This window comes from Glycine soja, chromosome 5 (genome assembly GCF_004193775.1).
Source record: "Glycine soja cultivar W05 chromosome 5, ASM419377v2, whole genome shotgun sequence".
In the NCBI taxonomy this organism is placed as follows: Eukaryota; Viridiplantae; Streptophyta; class Magnoliopsida; order Fabales; family Fabaceae; genus Glycine; species Glycine soja.
The window spans coordinates 38,897,781-38,921,586 of NC_041006.1; the positions used below are offsets into that span (position 1 = coordinate 38,897,781).

A 23,806-nucleotide genomic window follows, 5' to 3' on the forward strand; every position below is an offset into this window, starting at 1 on the left:
TTTTATAGAGAACGGGAAAAAAATAAAAATATTTTTTAGTTGATATTCCCCCATATAGAAACATTATTTTCATTTTAATCATTTATAAAATAAATTGTGAATACAAAATGAGATTTTAAAAAATACTTTTGTTACCAATAAATAATAAATCCTCTATATTACTATAAAGAATTTTTATATTATCGTTCAATAAAAAAATTAATACATATGATAAATTTATTATTTTTTATAATAATAATTAATTTAAAAGTTACACTGTTAAAAATAATTTTATTCATTTAAATTTTTTTACTGATGGTAAATGTTTTCCAAACTCTTATTATTTTCTTTGTATATTTTCAAAACAAAAGCATAAAATAAAATATATTTTATAGTAGAACAAGACTTAGAAATAATTCTTTTAAAATCTTTTTAGTATTGTTTTCCAATTAGAATTGGAGTGACTACTTGAAAACCTATACTTACATTCAATGTAAACATTTATCATACGGATTATAGGGATAAAACACCAAATCTAATTGGAAAATAATACCAAAAACATTTTATGGATTGCATCTAAGTTTTATCTAGTTTTATAATTTTAAAGGTGAAAATATTTCAACTAAAAAAATATCGAGCATGTGAATTAATTAATACAAGTTGCTCTAACTTAAATTAATGATCTGAAATACAAATCCTAAGTATTAGTTGTAATAAATAACTAAGGCATGTTTGTATGAACTTCTTCAAAAGCAGTTGTATAAGAAGAAAATTAGAAAAAAAATGAAAAACTTTTTTATAAGTTAAAATTAATTTATGCATAAATTAAAATTAATTTTAAAGAAACTAATATGAAAAAAATAATAGTTTACTTAAGCATTCTAGCTTTCAGAATTTCTTTTTCTTATTTTCTTCTACAAATATTTCTGAGTTTATCTATACATATCTTTATTTCATAAAGAATACATGTGGTGGGTATGTATAAAAAAACTAGACGACACGCCTCTATTTATAAGTTATAAATGAGATAATTGTGCGCCTGGGAGCATTCATTGTTTTACAAAGGAAAAAAATTTGTCGTGCGTGCATTGAAGAACTGATTTAGCATTTAGCTAGAAGTAGTAGAAGCCAAGCCATGACGTCTGTGTGTGAGTTCTTGTATCAGCTTTATGCCAAGGCAATAGTTCTATTAACATACATGCTAATACAACTTATCTTCATCATCCAGTACCTTAAGTCAGATACACATCCAATTTCCACCACCCAATACCTCAATTTCATCGAAGAGAAGAACCCCACTATTCAGTTCAATAGAAGATTGAAGGCAGAACACATAGATTGCAGAGTGTGCTTATCTGAATTCCAGGAAGGGGAGAAAGTGAGGAACCTCAATTGCAGACACACATTTCACAAGGATTGCTTGGACCAGTGGTTGCAACAATACTGTGCTACTTGCCCACTTTGCAGGAACCAGGTGCTCCCAGATGATGTTGTGGCCAACTACAACCTGCTTCAGAATCAGGCAGAATATGATGGGAATGATGACCAGCTTATCTTTTTGTTATCTGCATTAAGGGGTGGTAGCACTTTGCGCAGATATCTCTGATCTAGTTCCATAAACTGATGTATCAATTAGTCTTTTAGATTCAAGGTTATATATAGTAAAAGAAAGATTCTAACTACTTTCCCTGCTATATATTCTGCATAATACCTTGTTTTTTACTCTTTGAATTTCGGTTTGCTAAAATTTGGAAACGATTTTAGTTTGATGCTTCGGAGTCCACATCGAAATATCCCAAAACGGAGATGTATTTGAGCAGGCTATTTTTTTTTCTTTTATCGAAAATTTAAGGAGAGGGGATAATGTCTCAGTTCAAGACAAGGAAAGTTGCGAAAGCTTTTGGCCTCAAACAATATTTACAGAAAAATTTATATTTAACTTATCCCAAAGAAAGGGGTAAGGACTGAGCTTAATAATCTTTATCTTGCTCCACGATCAATCAACCCCTTAAAAGTTATGTATATCATCATATTCCCATGGAGTAAAACCCAAGTTGTTTTGTTCAACTACAACTGTAGTATTGTACAAGTAGTAGTACTAGTAGATAGACATTGAAATTCTACCAAGACCCTCCTTAATACAATAATAAATGGGTAGGTGAAAAGGTTAAATGATTTGTTCATGCATGTACAAGTGACTCCTCGTATTATTGGTGGTGACAATCTCAGAGGTTAGACAGAGCAACCTTTTAAGTCCCCACAACGCAGAGCTAGTCACATGCAAGAGCACAGGAATTAGCTGTCTGCACTCATTTTAACTTTTAACCTCCCAGGTTTACACAGTACAACTACTATGCAATTTTTGCATAATTAAGGAGAAATAAACAGTTCCTGCAAATTTGAGAAAGAAAGTTGATTGAGTGAGTATAGCTTCCCACAACACAGACAAAAATAGTTATAGAATTAGAGTGGTAGTGTTCGAGTTGTTGACTTGTCAGTGTTGCTTTTAATGCATAATAGCTTATCATTATCTCCTAATTTTCCAGGCAGGACCACACTCATTTTCCTTCTCCCTTTATTTGCTACTGTTTCACCTGCGTAGTAAATACGGTTTTGGGTACACTAGGATAGCTTGGTACATATGTACCATTGTACAAGTGCAAATTCAAACCTTGCATTATGGAGCTCCACCCTTTTTTTGAACTTTATATGGTGGCCAACAAGAAAAATTTACGTCTCGGTGTTTGGATTCGTATTAGATAATTTAGAATTAATTTTGAATTTAAACAATTTTAGATCACTTTTTACGTAAATGGAAAATTTTATAATAACTTTTTTCACAACTAACTTTGTTTAAGAGGTTATATACTTATTAATCTATTTAAAAGATGAGGCTAACTAACCTATTTAAAGTTAAGTCTACTCACATATTTAAAGCTAAGTTTGACTTCGAAGTATATTTTGAAAAAAGAATCAAGTCAAGCATTCAAAAATTGTATTAAATATATAGATTAGTCTTGTGATTTGAATTTGGAAAATGGAAACGCCAAAATTGAAGATAACTTTGTTTAAGAGGTTGAGATGTATTCTTCTATCAAATGTTTAAACGATATTTTATGGATTTTGTGTAGGTTTTAAATCAAAAGTAAAGTGTGTGTAATTTTCTTAAATCTAAAAAAAAAAAACATATGTAATTTTCTTAAATATAAAGAAAAATATGTGTAAGTTTTTCAGAAAGAGAAAAAAACGTACATAATTTCCTTAAACATCATAAAAGATATGTGTAATTTACTCTAAAAAATACCATAGTAATTATTTAAAAAAAGTTAAAATATAATTTTCATCTTTATTTATATTTTAAGTTTTAATTTAATCTTTTAAGTTTAAAAAAATTCACCAAAATTTTTTATTGTGTTTATTAGAACAAATTAGTTTTTTTTTTCAATTTTTACACTAACGATATTAATTTGACTAATGTGACATATTTTATAATTTGTCACGTATTACCAAATTAAATTAATGTGAAAAACTAATGAAATAATCAATTTTTTTTAGAGACAAAAGTGAAAATTTTAGATTTATTGGACTAAACTAAAACCTAAAATATGAATAAGAAATCAAAATTCTATTTTAGTCATCGAAAAATAGCACAGTAGATTATGAAGTTTTCAGTAGAATCCCTTCATGATTAAGACTACCAATATAAATGAAACTATCTATTTGTAAATTATTTAAATTTGATTGCTTAAATTTCAATTTGAAATTTAACTTAAGTATTTAAATGAATTAAACCTAAAATTTATAAGCTTAACATTAACAACTCAAAGAGAACTTGTTTACATATATTGCGTGTGTGTGCATGTATAAACTACCAGAAAAACGCATATTAACGTCAACTACGTCTACTATAATCATCAAAACCTGTCGCCAGTGGCTATTTTAGCGTTGATCAAACAACAATTTTGCAAAGGATGTCAACAAAAAGGACAAAAAAAAAAAAAAAAAACATTGTCACGACTAATAGTGTATTTCTATTGATAGAGACGCACTTCCACGCTGAAGCCAAGGCACCACTGCTAAGCTCCATGTCTTCTAACAAGCTTGGTGTACCAAAATAAACCAATTCAGTTTTTTTAAAAATTTTGAAAACTGAAAATTATTATAAAAATATTTTTTAATTTACTTTTAAATACCATTTAAAAAAATTTTTACACTTAATTTTTAAAATAGTATTTTTTATTTATTTTAGTTCCTATAAAATTTTACAAACACTTTTAGTCCTTACATTTTTCCCGTTAGAAATATTGTCCTAGTCATTGACGTGAAAAAATTTGTGAGCACTTTTAGTCCCTATAAAATTATGGTTTTTCATTTTATTCTTTGAAATTTTTTCTTATCTCTAATTTTTAGGGACTAAAATGATAATTTTATAAATACTAGAGTATCAACTTTTTTTTAATTCAACAGCGAAGATTATGTTAACGGAGGAAATTTCACTGTGAAAAATGGGCGGAAATTGTAAGAACTAAAAGTACTTGTAGAAATTTATAGAGACTAATATGAAAAACATGCTATTTTATAAGGATTGAAAATAAAGTAAAACCTAAATGACACTACGAAAATGCCACAAGATATATTAAAATTTATAAACTCAAAGGCCTATTTTGGTTAGATAAACTTTTAAGATGGTCAAATAATTTAGCAGCTATCCTAAAAGTATTGCCAAGCACAATTGAAGTAACTTTCACGAAATGCTACAAACTAATGAAATTAATTATAAAATTGATTTGGCAGTAAAAAAAAAAGATGGAAAAAGATGTCATGTATTTGAATTTTCTTCAATCATTAATAAAAGTTAACAAATTAACATTAACCGATTAAAAAAACTAATGAAACAAATTATTGAATACAAAATATTTAATGAACATCTAATATGTTATCCAACATTTAGGGAGAAAAAAAATATAGAGATAATAAAATTTATGATATATTAAGAAGAGAGAAATAAAAAATAAAAAAATATTAATAAGATGTTTAAAATAAAAGAATCTCTATGTATGATTGTTGTTATTTAATTATATTAAACTCTTTTACATTTTTAACACTTAACATTTATTATAAGCACATTTATTTTCACCTAATAATTATCGTGAACTTTTATTCTTCAAGAACATAAATCTGCCACGCGAAGCAGAGTTAGCTGAGCAACTTGAATTTAGTAGGGCCAAGGGGATGCATAGCTATAAACTTTTTAACTTTGAATGGGGGCCATGGGACACTTGTACTGCTTTCATATGCGTTCAAATTGTCTGGACCACCAAGGTTTTTTTTTTCTTCTCTTTTTCTCTTTTCTTTTAAAAAAAAAACGATATAGATCTTACCGAACAGACTCTAATAAAGTGTGTTAGGGAAATATGTTGATTTGGAATTTACTATTAATTTTTTTTTATAATTTACAAATATACATAAAAAAATATATGAAGTTGTTAAGATTTCAACTACTAAATATCCTAATTAATGGTTATTGTTCTGTATTTTATCTTGCAAAAGTGCATTCCTAGTGCCTTTTATGTAAAAAATTATTATAGAGCGTATGAGATCATCTGATTTCTACCAGTCTTCATGTGATGATGATATATTATTAACTTTTTTATAAATTAAAAAAATAGATAATTTATTTATCACAAAGAAATTAGTCAGAATTTTATAACTCTGAACCACGTAATAATTTCTTCTTGCTCTTGTTTCCTCTCGGTTTATGAATGGAAATTCTTCAAAAAAGGTTTGAGGGGGAGGTGGTGAGCTAAATTGCTAGCAAACTATGATCTTTATAATTTTTTTATTTTCAAACTGTGTCTGTCGGTTCCCTATTATTATTAGCCCCATTAGGCGTCGGTTGAAGAACGTACGACAAAAGCAAATTATCGTTAAAATGTTCAGTCGAGATAATAATGCATGCATTTGCATGGGATATAATCATTGTTTACCAAGTGACAATGTTTTCCACTATTCATAATTTCATATCACTCGGATAGTTATGCGGATTTAACTATGTGCTTTTCTTGGTTTAAAGAGACAATTCAATGCAAGGTTATATTATAAGCAACTTTTGCGGCAAATCATTCAATGCATGCACCATTTGGTGGCCATCTTTTTCGTTCTGTTTCGATTGAGCTGAGCAGTGTTATGAACTGAATTGTGAACCCTTTTTTCCCAAAAATAACTGCTTGCCCATCCCTTTAATTTAAGTGTCCAACCACAAACGGAAAAATTGCACGCTCCATTTTCGAAAAATAAAAGTTCTAGTGTATCACCAAACTGTCAATTTGTTGTTGTAGTGTTAATGAAGGAACCCACTTGTTTGGTAACACCTATGTTACGTTGGTTTTACTTTTTATGTTGTCTTTGACATTAATTTCTTGTAATAGTAGATCTCCGTGCTAGAAATTTTACAAGATCAATGAATTCAATTTTTTTAAGGTATAAATTTTACATGATCAGTGAATTTAATTTGATAAGTGTCAAACGAGTAAGATTGTATACGCAGAGTAAATAGGATTAAAATTGGATTGAATTTATCTGAAAGTCAATAACAATATTAACGTGTGGGTTAAATTTAAATTTGTAACTTTCATTGTTTCTTTTTCGTCTATATTTTTTGTTTGAAATCGGCAAATTTCGGAAGTCACTTTAAATTTTGACCGATCGAAAATAAGTTTTTGTTAAGTTTTTTAAAACATACAACACAACAAAATTTTATTTTTGTTGTATTAAATATTTAAAAGAAATGCTAGACACACTCTTTTGAACATATTTTCTCTCATTGGTGAAAATTTATTAAGCATCACCAAATTCAGTGAGTTTTACATCTTAATTAATGATTCTCTCTTTTGATTTTATAATTTTTAATACATTTTAATCAATAAGGAAAAATTTATAAAGGAGTGTATTGCTAGTACTCCTCTAAATGTAATAAACACAATTATTTTTCTGACCAGGTATTTCAAATTAAATGCCAAAAGAATATTTTAGCAATTTTCTCTTTGGTTGGGAGGTTTAAATAGCAATGAGGAGCGTGTCAATAGCAATAACCTTAACTTAAAAATATCACATATAAAAAGGAAATAAAAAGGTCCAGCCCAACGTAGAAAGATAAAAAAAACAAAAAAGTGGGGGTGGGGGAGACAGGAGAGATAAGCTTCTCAAATTTGTATTCTTCATATTATTCATCATTACTCCAATAAACTTATAGCCCAAGATAGCGAAAAATAATTTATAAATTCTAAAACAACATAAAACAGGAGATTATATCAAATTATAAGTTTGTATTTTAATTTATGGTTATATTATTATATTATACTTTTCTTCTGATTGAACTTTCAACTTCATAAAATAACTATTCTAAAAAAATTAAAATTATATTTATAATATAACTACGAGTTGTTTTTGTTTTTTTATTTGTCATCCGGCATCTTGGGTTTTCATGTATTCATTTTTCGCTGATGTGTGAAACAAATGCATGTGATACTCCCATACCTCTATTTGATTTTCCCACTCTCTACCTATTTTTTATTACAAAAATATCTTTGTGGAAAACCAAGTTTCATTGTGTATCTTGATCTAACGGAAACTGGTTTTCGTCAAATCTACTTCACACAAAAAATAAATAATAAACAAAACACCTCCAGAGAAAAAGCAATGAATGTGCGAAAATTCACGTGGAGAAGTCAGTGGAAAACAAGAAAGAGCAATGCTCTTAGAAGAAAAAGTCTGAAGACGTTTGAAGAAAATGAAAAGGTGGAGTTGAGGGGTGCCTAACGAATTTTATTTTATTTTATTTTTATGCAAAGAGGGCCCAACAAGCCAGGGGTGCCTAACGAATGAGGTAAGGGGAGGGGATAGAATAGGAGTTTCACAAAATTACTGGGGGTGAGAAGATAAAAAAAGTTGGTGGAAAATCATGGGCCAAAACAAAACAAGCTAAACACCATAGGCTAGCTTGAATACCCACGTAAATTATGGTGAATCCGGAGAAATTTCAAGCTTATCATTATTGTAATTCATTTCAGAAGGAATCACGAGTTTATCATTATTGTTATCCATTACTCGACGTGGAAGAAATTACATCCAGCATTATAAAGAAATTCGTAAAGAGTAGGACAAATCAAGTGCAACAAAAAAAGAGTGAAAATTCTTGTATTTTTCTGATTGGAAAGAGACATATACCACCATCACCAGTCCACTAACAAGACATTAAAAAAAAAAATCCTTTTACCGAGAGAGATATTTTATAATCCTATATTTTAGTAGATTACATCATATGTTTGATTGTTTGTTACCCACATTATTAGTTGTCGCCAACGCCAAACTTGCTGAAATGCGTGCAAGTGAAAGTTAAACCGCCTTCACTTCTTTGCAAGTTTATGTTCCAATCGTCCACAAAAAATAAAACTCCTCATTTGGACTAGGGTCTAGGGGCGCCCACCGAAATGCAAACAAAAAATCCTGCAAAATCAAGTAAAAAAAAAGGGCATACTTTTATATTTATTTATTTATAAAAATAGAAAAATACAAACATAACTTTTTCATAACTCTCTTATTATGTTGATTAGAATGGATTGAGTACGATTTCATCGTACACGAAAAAAAAAAGATTTGATTGAGAAATTTTACTAATAGTGTATTTGAATAGTTAATGGAATTAATTCAGCCCCACAAAATTATGGTGAAAAGTTTTAAAAATGGTGGCAACTCTTTCTTCTTTGACTTTCAGCTTGGAATTTGAAATTAATTAAAGAAAAATTGGATTTAATCCAAACACACCGATGGAAGAAAAGACTATACTCAAGTTTTCCAATAAATATCATCAAAACAGATAAATACTTTGCAATGATGTTGTTTTCTAAATTTAACATCTAAGGAAACAGAATAATGCTTTGCCTTTGATTTAAATTCAAAACATAGCTATGTACAATATTTCATGAAAATTAGAATATGGAAAAACTAGATAACAATTGGTTGCAACAATCAATCACCAAGCACGTCAGAGTCCAGAGGAGTTGATGAATGAGTTGTTTAAGCAGAGAAGAAGCTGTTGGAAGCAGCCATGGCAACTTGGGTCTTGGGCTCCCAAACCCATTGAAGAAGCTGCTTCTTTTCCTTGAGCCTAGACACCATCACCGAAACACAAGAAACCATGTCAAATTCCCCCGCTCCGGTTCCACCACCACCGGCCTTTCTTAAACTCTTGACCCTCCTCTCATACTCCTCCGCCACCAACATAGCAATGTCAGACATCCTCGTACGTATACCTCTCTCACTGTGTGATGTGTTGTGCTTAAAAGGTTGTTGCTTTGTTTTTTGCTTGACAAAAGCAATTTATAAGAAGTCTCAACCAACAGTGTTTTGGATAAGAATGAGGGTGAATTTGTTGTTGTTGTTGTTTGCCGCTGGTGGGTTTGGTTCGTCTGTTTTCTCAATACACTTTTTGTGGGTGGGGCACCTTGTTTCTATATTTTTATTATTGGGTTTGGCTAATCAATCTCTTTAGAATATTAATTAAAAAATTAAAAAGAAAAAATATCTATTATAAAAATAAAACTTAAAAAAAACCATCAACAACTTGTAATTTTATAAATTTGAATAAAAGAATTTCTTAACCAATTTCTTGATAACACCTAGTAGTATTTGCCATGGTTTGTTTTGAGAATTGATGGTATTTTATTTAGGTTAGTGGGGGCGCCCATTGAATGTGGAATATGATGAAAAGTTGAAAAGTGGGGCAGGGGCCATGTAATGTAACGGTGTATGTATGTGCATAGAGACAAAATTATGGCTATCAAGTTGGTTGTTAAGTTAATTCTTTAATTTATCGAGTCTAACTTTCTATGAGTTGATTTGTGTATAAATTTTTTAGTAGATTAAATAAATTCTAAATAAATTTGTTAGATTGTTTGTTTTACTATCGAATCAATGAGTTAAAAAGATTAGACAAAAAAACATTAGTTATTTTTTTGTTGTTTTTTATTTATTTATTATCCATTGTACTTCTGTTTAATGTATTGTTTTCAAATAGAAAGATTCTCGCTATTAGTAACATCAAATATTTATTTTTTAATGACATTAAATTCTCGATAAAAATGTTTTACTACTACTATAATATAGGTAAGCTATTATCTAATAGTAATATATTAATAAATTTAATTATTTAAGTATTATAAAATTTATGATTTATTATTTTATTTTATTATATTATTAAAATATTTAATTAGTATATTATTTATAAATATTTTATTATTATTTTTATATAAAATGAAGTCTTACAAATTTAGAAATTAAGTATCGGAGTTCGGTTTATAAAATTTTCTCAAGTTTACATAAATTTTCCATTTGATAACACTTTGATCTAAGCTCAGCTTATGGTATCCAGCATGCACATGTGACATGCCCAAGTCTCTTTCCGATCAATTATTACTATTTTTAGACGCGAAAAGCGCACCTTAGTGGTCCCTTCGTCCTTTCTTTTCCTTCATCGCTTCATCCGTTCAAGACTCCAAGTTTGGTAATTCACAAAAGTTACTTCATTTTTTTAGATATCTTCAAGTTATTAGCATATTCCATTGAGTATTCTCAGTTTCTTGCTACGCTTACCAAGAGTTTAAATATGACAGATAGTATTAAATAAAGTATATAATTTTTTTAATTCTTAATATACTCAATCTTATATTCTTCCTTTAAATATTCTTAAAATTTTAACATCTCCTTAAAATACTTGTTAACAAGATATTATGTACTTTTTGATATTCTTTTTAAGAATTATTATCGTGAAAATTGAGCAAAAAAGAAAACATGATTTAGCCTTTTCTCTTTTCCCTTATCTAGTTCAGGATCTCCTGCAATGCCACAAAGTTGCGGCCATTCAATTCTATTGTGATACGATAAGTGTTAGAAGATCGAATAATATATTCTGATTTTATATAATTATTATATCTATTAGATTTATCTTTAATTATATCTTTAACTATTAAATTTATTTTCAATTTTATAATTATTATATCTATTAAATTTATATGATCATATCTTCTAACAATAAGTAAATATAATCATTAATTAACGCTAATCCATTCCTTCTGGGTCAACATCCCATTTCGGCTCTGATTATTCAATTTTATATGTTAAATATGGATATGGATAGTATTCAATGAACATTAAATTTTGTATAACAAATTTTACAATTTAGGAAGGAGAAAAGAGAAAAAAAATGTTAAAAAAATTTGACCACAAAAAAATTGAAGAAAATTATTGTAAACTCGTTATATAAAATCAATTGTACAATGCCTTCGTCGCACTTTTTTTTTTTTTGTATTCGTCTTTCATTTTTTTTCATTTTTTTTAAAGTGTTTATGAAAAAGATTATTTAAACAGACCCAAATCTTTAACTTTCTCAAACTGATGACGAGGCAATTGCCACAGAAGACATGTCACCAACACCAACGAGCAACAGCTTGAGAAGCAAGGAGTGGTAGGGCCTATAATCGGAGACTAGAAGGAAGACAGACGGCAAAGAAAAATAATTGTTTGATTTTAAAAAAATAGTTTTTTTTTGTTTTTATTTTTTAACTATCAAAATATCATCTTAATTTTATTTTCTATTTTTAAAAGTTTATACAAGAAAGAGTAAAAACAATTTTTCATTATTTTCTATTTTCACTATTTCTTATTTAAACTTTTAAAAGAAAATAAAAAACATGCTCTTAAACAAAATATGCCCAAGAAATTAGTATGTGTTTGTATTCCTACAATTCCTATTCTTCTATGTTTTTGCATTAAAATGTGCAAACGGTCCATTCGATGCCGGTGAAACAAGTTTCGAAGCACATCATTAGATGTTCTGGCTTTCATTTAAGAACTGCATGAGGTTCTCCTCAAAAAAAAGAACTGCATGAGGTGCAGGTTAAAATCCATGGTTGTACAGTCACTAAATTTAAAGTTTTGTTTTAAAAAAATTATCATACAAAAATTGTTTCTACAGGCTAAAAATTTACTGAAGCCCTATCTGTTTGCACTCCTTTTTCTCTACACACCTATATTTTTTTTTCGTAAATTTTTAAATACCCAAATACCCTCCCTGCTTCCCTCTCCCTTCTCCTTCATAAACACATCCTCCCTCTTTCCCTTTTACCAGTGCACCCCTTTCCTCTCCTCTCTTTTCTTTGTCTACTAACATTTCTTCTCTCATTTTATTCTTTCCCACACATTCTTTTTTTTGGTGAACTTTCCCACACATTCTTCTCCTTCACTACCATCCTCTTCTTCAATAAATTTGACCTTTTTATTCACATATGATAGAAATTCAAAAAATAATTCTTAAAATGTTACTTGAAGATTTTCGAAAGTATTTTTTCAATGACATTCCTGAAGTTAATTTCCAGAATTTATAACTATTTAAAAATTATGTGAATTCTCTATCAAAATCCTTAATGATATAACAAGTCACTAAATTAACAAGGTGAAGGTTACATCACAAGTTAATATGTTTTTACATGACAATAAACACTAAAACTATTAACAGAATACAAATATAGGGACTAAATGCCCTAAAATTTTTGTTGAGGAACTAAGTAAAATTAGTAAAAACATTAAGAACCAAAAACTTAATGTTTTCAACTTGATTGTTATCATTACTTAAACTTTTATATATTAAAAATGGCTTAAATATGTTTTGAATATTTGTAAACATGTTCTCAGAATTAATTAATTTATCTTTAAATATTTTTCATTTCTACTGGTAAAAAAATGTAACAATCATTTACTTTTTTTCCTACAAACAACCAGATAAAAGTCTAAAAAAATGAAGAGACTATATTTTAAAAACCTAAAACTATATTTAAACTCTAAAATAATTATAAATGTTAGGATGTTAGCAATTAGGATTAATAATAACATACTATATCAAATGATAAATCATGTTAAAATTTAGTAGCAAAATAAAATAATAAAAAGTAAATGACTAAAGTTTTGAGAGAAAATCCGTACATAGCAAGGTTGATTTAATGCTAATATAAAACATATCAAGATCCTGAACTGTACATTTGTAATTAGATATATTCTTAGAATTCCCTTCCATTTCTTTACATTTGCAGACAAAACAGAAATTCATAAATTTCCACAATCTAGAACAATTATCCAAGTCAAACCTAAGTGATCTGAGTCACTTAAGTGACTCATAATTTTATCAGTTAACTGCATATCTCCCTGACAAGGGCCAAACTACGAAGCAAGGTGTCAGTTTACCGCCACTGTCATTCTCCTCAGCAGGTAGATGACTCCTTCAAACTCATAGGAGGCCCAATGTTTTCAGCTGCCGTACATGCTCCTGGGGGAGGGGTGGAGGAGTCCAATTAGGCCCTGCTATCTCTCCATCAATGTTCTCAACGACATACTCCTATGATAAACAAAACAGTTTCATAATCAAGAATTCAAGATGATGGTTGAATATTAAAGAGTACAGTTTAATAACCTATCAAGTATGCAATTAACTTCATACATGGGAATATCAATATTAAAAACCACTAGAGGCAAGGGGATTGCATGATTTTTAGGTCATAGGTTTCACTGTTTCAATGTGCCAGATTTACACTACCCACATTGGAGGGAAAAAGATGCCCCAACCAGTTTGAATATTACACTGCAAGATGATTTTGAGTCCATGATATTCAGTATAAGCCTAATACGAACCCAAAAAAATAGTGATATAGAGGAGATTATATTGAACTCAAATTGATAAACACAAAGTATATCAGTTGAAAATGAAATTAAGCAGAATATTCAAGAAGAGAGAAAAAATAAGGTCATGTTTGGATAAATTTCTCAATAAGCATTTAAAGTAGAAGAAAATAAGAAGATGAATTAAACTTCTGTAAGTTAAAATTAACTTATACACTTCAACTTCTATAGAAACTGTCACATTTAACTTATCCAAAAAGTTGATTTTAACTTAAAAAAGCTTAATTCATTATGTCATTTCTTCTTTTATAAGTGTTTATTAAGAAGTTAATCAAAACAGGGCTATGAAGATCACGAGAAGATGGATGCCAACTTCCTGCCCAAGCCTACGGCTGATAAACCAACTTGCTCTCCCCTTCCCTCAGCTACGATCCTGCACTCTTCATAACCACCTCCCATCTTCTACTGCTTTGAGCCCCACCCAATTTTCACTCAGCATAATCGCCTCTCCCCCTACAACTTTACGTTTCCCACTTTCCCCTTTTCTTGAATATACCTTCCATATCTTAGGGCCGTGACTTAATTGCAGCACTACTGTGCCCTTAAAACCAGTCACTGCATTGGGCTCCTGAGTTTCATCAAGTCCACAAAAGTAAATTTCTCATGAACCATCAGAAAACAATACTTTCAGTTAATAATACTCTAACGCTAAACAGTCTAAATGACTAAAGAAGAAGAAAGAAAGAGGATAAAGGCTACTCCTCCCATAATAATAAAATCTTTGCAGATATATATTATCTTGGATTTAAAGGCCAAACAAGCAGAAAACCTTCTCATTACATCTTGCAGCAATTTCTATATACGTTCCTCAGTAGACTAAGGAAATCACTAAATAGGCTAGTTGTACATATCAAAAAGGTATTTAAGTTGACTCAGCAGCTGCAGTGAAACACTAATTGAAGGTTAACTGCACTGTACCAAATGTGCAAAAGACAATAAAGTAAGGCATGGGCACCTTTGTTAGCATCCTTTTCGCAAGTATGTGATAATGACGCTGCCATATCCGTTGTCCTATCATTGTAGCCACTAATACACTGTAAAATATCCCAAGTACAGCAAAGAGTACCAGAAAAAACAAAACCATTATGAATAATAATGGTAGCCCTGCTTCGTCCTCAGAACCTCTCATGCAAGTGCAACCACAGCATTCAGTTCCACAATTCTCACAGCATGCATTGCAATCAGTCGACATATAAGGAGTACCGTACATATAAGGAGTACCATGCAAATGACGATCAGCACAAACTCTGCAATGGAAACAAACAATACAATACCAACCTTAGTCACTACCATTGTGGATCACAGACTTTCTACTGACATATACTTCAAAATTCAAATATACCATGAAGCAGCATACTCTCTATATTTAGCATGTCCAAGGATGTATTATATAAGAGCTACATTTTTATGTTTTTTAAAAAGCTGAAGTTCATAAGTATTCCTTAGTGCAAATTAGGGTCTCCAATATAACGGAAATTATCCAAGCATAGTTTCTGGATCATAAAATGTTTTTTTAAAAAAAGCAAAAAGTAAATATATGATGATTCAAGAAGTTGTTAAGATTTACGAGTATACTTGTGTGTTTTAACAGTGTCAAAGGCTCATGAATATTTAAAAGCAGAGCTATTACCCAGGTTGACAGCAACAAAGACATATTTCTCGACAAGGCTGACCCAAATCACTGCGAATTCTTGGATCAGAACAAGTAATAAAGCACCCAGACAGGCCAAGCAACAAAAAAAACACCAGTGCTCCTACATTTGACAAAACCAAAATGAAATCAACAGAGCCAGCATCATCCTATGTATGGATAAAACAACTGCGAATAAAAGAAATTAAGCAATACCAAAATTTACCACCACTACCACCCAACAAAAAAAAATAGTAACAGCAATACTTGCTATAAGCATTTTGATGACTACTGCTCAAGTCCATAGCAATTTACCACATATATAGTAAAAGCTCAGCTCACTACCAAAACCCCAAACAAGACGAAGCCAATACTTCTCGTAACCATCTATTTGGTAAACCAAATAAGCAAGTGAAGCAATGACCTGCAGACAAAAGAAATAAGGTGTTGCCATGTAGAATTAGAACATTACATGGAATTCATTAATTATATATGAATAAGCTTCTACATGGCTAGGAGAATCGAAACAATTCACCTACAAGCTGAACAGCCAGAAATATAAGCAAAATGTCTCGGGTTACAAAAAACCGAAATTTGAAAGTACGCCATTGTCTATAAGCACCATGAACACGCAAATGGTATGGAGCCTTGCAAGTAGTGCAATGGGCAAATGCAAACCCTTCCTGCAAGAACATTGAGTAATTTACATTTATATTGGGTCAAGCACTGGAAAGAGCAACATTCTTCTTCTTCACATAGAAATTTTAGTAATAAAATTCAGGAAGCAGGTGCTTGTATATTATATACCTATAGATTGTCAGTGATATGCTTGCATGTGGATGAGTGTGTATAAGGCATATCAAGCGAGAAATCTTTAATTATTATTTAAAATCAGAACTATAAATCCAAATCATGCATGGATGGTCAAGATTAAAAGTCAGTTAGTGATCACATGACCAATTAAAAAAGTCATGTGCATCCATCTTTTAATCTTGATCATTCAAATATAATCTTATAGTCCAGATTTATAGTTTTCATTTCGGACAATAACGAGTTTTCACTTGATAAGCAGAGGATAACTTAACATGCACAATGCTTAATTGATCAGCTGAACAAAAAGTACACAGACCACCAAAAACAGCCTTGAGTCAGAGATAGTACATAAAAGTTGTCACCTCTAGCAATCAAATTTATAACTTAAAAATCTCATAGTTGCTACACAATGCTCACTGGACATAGAATATTTCTTGATATGGCTATAGAACAACACACTGCACAGTGTTGAAATTTGAATAGAGTTTTAAAAGGAGAGAGCATCCTTACCTTCACGGCTCGCCAATGATCTAAACACTCTCTATGTACGTACTTTGACGTACCTTTGCACTTACAAGGAACTATGAAATTTCTACCTGTGAGGAACAAAACATGAAAATACATCTAAATGTTAAGCTTCAACATATTTGCAGGCAGTGAATACATAACTGCCAGAAACGCCATTCTGCTAACAAATAAGTTAAAACAGGAACTAACAAGAACAATAACACAATTGCTCGATTAAAGTTATTCAAGCTCAAATTCCAATAATATGAACTTGAAGTTGACTTGTCCATTTCTAGTCAAACAAAATGAATGATCTAACCTAGCCCTAACCAGAAAGCGAAAAAAAAACATGAGAGATGAAAGAAAAATTACCATCAGTTTCAAGACAAATCCGGCATTGAATTTGTTCGGAGGGTCCCTCTTCGAGGTCGATCTCGGTGACTGTGACCGGTGAGGGAGGGATAAGAGGAGAAGAATCCGTCATGAAGTGAAGTAAACGGAGAGAAAGTTAGAAGAATGAAATGAGGAAAAGAGATGAAACTTGAACGAAAGGGTTAAGAAGAAGGACATAAGGTTGACCATTGACAGGTTCAGTATAACATATACTAAACAACTAAATTTTCCATTGGCTGTTGGGTTTCTACCAAAATACCCAGAGTACCCAACAAAACCATTTCTCACTCAAAATAGATTTATGAAAACTTTTTTTTGGGGTGTAATATGAATTATATCTTATTCACATTTCAAAATTAATTTTATTTTATTAAGTAAATTAAATTAATTATTTCACACTCGTTTTAAAAATATTAATTTATAAATAAAATATTTAAAATTTTAATTCTATTAAATTAAAAACAATTTTAAAATTAATATTGTCAGGATATAAAAACAAAGGCACATGTAAAAATATAAACATATAAAGATTAAAAAGAATAAAGACTAGTCACTTACATCCCGCGGATCCAGGTTATAGGGTGTGGGGGTAATTGTTTCCACAAGATTTTTTTTTTTATTTGTACATGTGTAATAAAAAAAAATCCTCATAAAATGAATTATTTTAAAATGAATATAAGAAAATATAAAAAATAATAAAAAGAAAATAAATTGATATTAATCTTATTTCATTATCCTTTTGATTTTTGATAATATTGACAATAAAAAAATCATACAACATTTCTAAAATATAAAAATACACAAAATATAATTGTAATTGTAAAAGCATAAGTATTTTATATTTTTTTGTTATTTTGTGATAACGGGTTATATTTTTTGTGTAATAATATTATAAATTATTTATTTTCCCAATATTTTTTTTTAATATACCACTGTCACTAAACTGAGAAGCTTGGAGAAATGGATGGAAGTGAAATTGTTACAAATTTTACATTCATTGATATTTTTCTTCTTTTTTTTCTTAGAGAATGTCGCATAAAACAATATATATATATATATATATATATATATATATAATAAAGTGGAATTTATTTCACTTTGTTATATTCGAAAACATTTCATTTTACACTTATCAATAAACATTCAATTAATGAACAATGAATTTTCAAAATTAACCATGGTTTTTCAAGTTTTATCGGTAAAATATAGGTATAAAATTATCAGTTTTGCTAATTGTTGGTTTCAATTGAAATAACTATTTATCAGTTTTACTAAAATATTTAAATTTGATGCTCAATATTAATAGCATATATTTTCAATTAAACTCCTTATGTATTTATATTTATAATTGTTAAATTGTTAATTTATCAATAATATTATTAAATATTAATACTAATAATGTACATAATATATATATATATATATATATATATATATATATTCAGCAAAAAAATTATACATAATATAGGAAAAAATATTTAATAATAGTAAGTATATATACAATTTTGGTTCATCCGGGTCAAAAAGCCCAAACTATAGCAACCCGTTGACTTGTAAACAAGGCAGTATGGTGACAATTATAATAGAAAAAAAAAAGAGTTATACACTAATGTAAAAAATTTACAAAATAATTCAATCACAATTTTTTTTTTTGTATGATAAATTTTTTATTTTTTAAAATAATTCAAACGATAATTTATAATTAAATAATAATATAAAACTATTTTACATTATAAATACAGAGATATTAAAGTCATTATAATATCCGGCTTAATTTGTTTGAGAATTTGACATTAGATTATCTGTATGGGCGCGTGAACAATATCGCCCACTTAATTTAGAAGAGTTAGCAGTCAGGCCCGAATAACCCACTAGTGTCTGCTGAATAGAGAGCTCTCCGCAAGCTCATAAAAATGGATCCCCAAAGGCCCAAGCCATGTCTTGTTAAGCTAGAAATTTCAAGAATAGCAAGTACTGCCTATAGCTAGAGAGATAAAGGATACTTGCATTCTAGACATACTATACGACCTTACTATCAATAGAGTCAATCAAGGGTAGGCTTAATTCAAAACCAAGATCATAGTTTTTCCTCTCTTAAATTTAGCATTGACTGCTCAATAATGTAGCATTCTAATTACGCAATGGTAAACATAGATATCAATTAAAACATGTCCTACATAAGCCTCCTTATAAACTAAATAAGAACATGGAAGTTTAGTACCCAAAAAAGTAAAAACATGCAAGTTAGAAGCCAAATTCGTACATAACAATACAAACGGGAGGCTTGACTAAACTAAATTCACTTCTTTCTTTTCTTTGGGGGCTGCAATGCTTCCTCCTCCTCGTCTTCCTCATCCTCTTCATTCTCCTCGTCCTCAGCACCATCTTCATCCTCTTCTTCACCTCCCTCATCTTCTTCGTCATCATCGTCATCGTCATCATCCTCATCATCATCTTGATCATCACCATCTTCGTCTTCATCCTCTTCCCCATTCTCTTCTGCTCCACCTGCGCCACCTTCGGGTGCCTTCTTTGAGTTGCTCTTGTTGTTGGAATTGTTGCCATATCCACCTCCATCTTCAGATGACAACTCCTCTTCACCCTCCCCAAATCCACCATCTCCATCGTCATCATCGTCCCCTTCATCATCGTTACCGTCTTCGCCCTCTGCATCACGTTGCTTGTCTTGACTCTGAGTTTTTCTCTCTCCTTTGGTTGTAGGCGTGTTGGTCAATAGCAGCCGGTAGAGATCCTGCATCCATTTTGTCAAGACAAATGAACCAAGGAGATAATAATAACCGAAGCACCCAAATTGACACATAGAAAAGCGAAAAAAATGTTCAATTTTAATACTACAAGTAATTAAAAAAGGAGGACATTTAGGTGTATTTCTTTGGTCACGATTGACTGATTGAGTTGCAGATTACTTTTCTCAAATTGTGTGTATTATTGTTAATAAGATTCAAAATTCAAATGTCTAAGTGATGAGTTTGATAACTCCTTTATTTTACGAGATATATATGCCTTGAACAATATTATGTTATAAATCGCGTTAGTGCGTTACTTTTCTCTCCTTTATTTTACGAGATATATATGCCTTAAACAATATTGTTGTATTTTGTTTGCTGAAAGCCATTCAATTTATTAACACAATGATGCTAAAAAATAAAATTAAACTCCCCCACAAATTGCATCAAGCTATTACTTTGAAAGGTTTACTGAGTTAAAATTTATGAACAAACCGAATTTCACTTTTTCCCTCAAGAATAAAAAACTTTTGGTACTGAAAATATAATTAAAAAAATATATTGATATGCACTATCAGTACTGATATCTTTTTTTTTTTACTGTATCAGTACTGATATCTATTACTAATAATTAGACACTTATTATTTCTGAATAAAAAAAAAACACGTTATTGTTTATTAACTTTGTTTTAATTCAGAATATAAATGATAACCCCTTTACGACAGTTTTGTACCAGTTAAACCGTACAAGCACTGATAATAATAACAACCTTTCTTGATCATAATGAATTAGACAGTAGTAATACGTTCGCACATTCTTTTCATACGTCAATATTTTTTTTTGTACTTAAAACATATTGAAAACAAACGGATTTTTTTTGTAATTATTAATTATACATATAAAAAAAGGAATATGTAAGTACTACTATATATATATATATATATATATATATATATATATATATATATATATTCATACTTAACTATACTTGTAAAATTCACGTTAGATACGACAATACTAAATATTCCTCCTAATAATTTTTTTATAACATTATAATGCGCTACATAAACATAAGTGACTAACACTGTTTACAGTTAAGACAGTGGATACTACGATTATGTCTCGTCGTATAAGATTCCACCCTTTTTCCCACCCAAGATGCCAGGAAGCAGCAACACAAAAGCGACACGCGTTCGTGAAGCGTGCTTTACGCTCAACGGCATATCCAAGCGAATAATCCATACGAATCCGCTTCCTTGACTTTTGACTTTTATACCCTCAGACACGACAAAAAGATATTTTATTCTGAGCCGGGCCCCACCTGGTAAAAATTCGGAACTAAACTAATCCCTCAACCGCATTTCATATCTTCCACCCAGTTCCGCAAAAGGAAACAAACAAACAACAACTCCTTGTTAAGGGTTTATTTTCTGGGTTATTTTATTTTCTACTCTTTTGCCGCCTTGTGAAGATAAAAGCTAAAAGGTGAAAATAAAAAAGTGCGCGTACGTTAGCAAACGCAAAACTCAAAAAGTTACTTAAAAATCACCGGCGCACGGAAGCCGTGGCCTAGTATGCGCAAGGATAAGGTTACATCGCATAACTTACCCCCCCAAAAAAAATCCCAAGACTCGGTGAGGTGATTCATCATCCAACACGCGCATATTAGCATGTAGAATAAGCGCATATTGACAAAGACCAAAAAAACTTCCCATAATTGCTTTAGACCATAAAAACAAGAACTCGAGAAATAACACAAATTGCTTTCAAAAGAGATTTAGATAACGTTAACGTTAGATCTTGTCGAGGTTGAGGCTAGTAAAAGCTTTAGACGTTACTCTAGCTTTTTAGACTTGAAAGAAATTAGGTTTTAGAGGGACGAAGACAGAGAGAGTGACTCACCGGGGCCAAAAGCGTGGCTTTGACGACAGCAGAAGCTAGCAAAGTCGCGAGAACTTCCGCGGCGCACGTCAACGCGCCGTAACTGAGCGTAACCATCACCGAACTCTGTTTAGTCTCCATTTCGTACGACAAACAAACAAGTGCCTTCTCGAACCCGAAAACGTTATCCTGTAAATAAATAAATATTACAAAGATAAAAAAATAAAACTAAATGATATCACCATATTTAGATCTTCTGCAAAATCATGACAGTAGCTGATCTTGTTTCCCAAAGTACCAAAAACAATGACACTAGTCACTAACGATGAAATAATTTTGTTAAAAAAAACATAAAAAAATAAACGAGGGGAAGCATAATTCAAGACGCTGATTTCACATAAAATTGAAGCAACTTAGGAAAGCGTAAGAGAAAGTAGAATAATTTTGGTTTTAACGTTTAAAGTTTTTAGCTGAGAGGAAGAGTTTCAGCTAAAAACTTGGGAGAAGCAGTAATTACAACGTTAGATCGGGAAAGAAGAGAAGGCAAAGGTGAAAGTAGCGTTAAGAAAGCACGGCAGAAAGAGAAAACGAGGAAATAGCGATAATTGAAGAAGAAGAAGGCTGGAGAGCTTACTAGGAAGGAAGATCTGGAGACGAATGAGGTGGATCTGAAGGTTTGGAGCTCTAAAACCTGGGAAAACAAGCAGCACAAGCCCCGAACATTTTGGACCGTTGGATCCAGATCGTAGAGACACAGAGCACCAAAATATAGAAATATCAGAGGTGAGTGAGAAAGAGAAAGAGAGAGAGAGAAGGAAAAACACACAGGTACTGAGACCGAATGCTCGTAATTTCTCGGCCAATAATCGGGCAGTTCGGGCAGCGTCACAACACGTGAAATGCTGCGTTACGGGCTGCCCAATGAGGCAGGTAAGGACAAGTGTGGGTTTAAAAATACTTCATTTTTCTCGTCCGATGGAATGACTTTCATTAATTACCCTTTAGCCGGTCTTCACCGGAAAGTCAAGTTTTAAATCTTCAAGCATTGATGCCACACGTGTGAAATGCCTCACCCGTGTAATCGTACTCTCCAACCATGGTTACTTACACTACACCACCCTGGCTTAACTTGGATTGACTAACCAAAGAGAGTAGGAGAGGTTGTTGAAATATCTATTGATAAATTAAAACGGGACTCACGCACTACGCACCAAGATTTTTTAGTATTAATTTATGGATAAGGGAATATTTAACGTTGTGTATGGACCAAGTATCTCGGCGTTTTTATAAAATTGTTCGCCATGATTTTATTGTTCTTTTATATCATAAATTAGATAACAAATTTTATTCTTTTATATTTTAATTCTGGAAGTGTTTTTTATATATGTATATAAAATAAAATAAAATTTATTATATTTTTTCAAGGTAAAATAATTAATTACTCATCAAACTGAAACTTAACTATCAAAGGATCTGTGATTAGAGCCAAAGTCAATCGGATAGAAGAAACCCTAACAAGTTATAGTAACAATTCTTGGAATTATATTTTCGGTGAACGACATTGAACCAAAAATTAAATAAAGTTATATTTCTTTTATTTTATTTTTTTCTTTTTTATTTTGGTGGTGGATAGCCTTGTGTATGTTGATTTGCGCCACTAGAAATTAAAGTGATCATAGTTAATAGTGCATTTAAAATAATTAAAGATCGACTACCTAATGTGCACGAAATTGCGATGAAATAGACAAACTTAAATTTTCAATAAATATTTGTGCATTGTGAGATTATTCTTTAGGTTTGAGGTTAAACCTGTTTGGACTAGGTTGTGCACCACCCTTGTGACATCTTCTTTTGTCTTATTTTTTATTGCTGGAAGTGACGTCTTCCACTTGTTACCAAGTAATCAATAACAATCAAATTTCACGAGGTTTCATAAAGTGGTTCCTTAGTTAAACTTCCATTTGTTCATATTTTAAGAAAGAATATCTCTTGTTTTTTATTAAGAAAATAGTATCAGAATAATTACATTAATTATACATAAATAAAGAATATATTTTTTCCACTAAATCA

General features: G+C 30.6%; 3 protein-coding genes across 3 annotated transcripts; 1 reads left to right on the top strand and 2 right to left on the bottom strand.

The window, feature by feature from the left end:
* Positions 1-1,009: 1,009 nt before the first annotated feature.
* Positions 1,010-1,830, top strand: LOC114411555 (E3 ubiquitin-protein ligase RNF13-like). The gene has a single exon (XM_028375202.1). It carries the CDS (start codon positions 1,115-1,117, stop codon positions 1,583-1,585), a length of 471 nt encoding a protein of 156 aa, XP_028231003.1. The 5' UTR covers positions 1,010-1,114; the 3' UTR covers positions 1,586-1,830.
* Positions 1,831-12,994: 11,164 nt separating this feature from the next.
* On the bottom strand, positions 12,995-17,291 carry LOC114413148. The gene is made up of 7 exons (XM_028377369.1): positions 17,087-17,291; positions 16,718-16,803; positions 15,934-16,077; positions 15,710-15,818; positions 15,395-15,518; positions 14,720-15,011; positions 12,995-13,423 (listed from the first exon to the last, which is right to left on the bottom strand). The coding sequence occupies exons 1-7, from the start codon at positions 17,196-17,198 to the stop codon at positions 13,316-13,318; spliced, it is 975 nt and encodes a 324-aa protein (XP_028233170.1). The 5' UTR covers positions 17,199-17,291; the 3' UTR covers positions 12,995-13,315.
* Positions 17,292-19,162: 1,871 nt separating this feature from the next.
* On the bottom strand, positions 19,163-22,734 carry LOC114413149 (nucleolin-like). The gene is made up of 3 exons (XM_028377371.1): positions 22,371-22,734; positions 21,758-21,925; positions 19,163-19,859 (listed from the first exon to the last, which is right to left on the bottom strand). Exons 2-3 carry the CDS (start codon positions 21,875-21,877, stop codon positions 19,407-19,409), a joined length of 573 nt encoding a protein of 190 aa, XP_028233172.1. The 5' UTR covers positions 21,878-21,925; positions 22,371-22,734; the 3' UTR covers positions 19,163-19,406.
* Between the last annotated feature and the right edge of the window lie 1,072 nt (positions 22,735-23,806).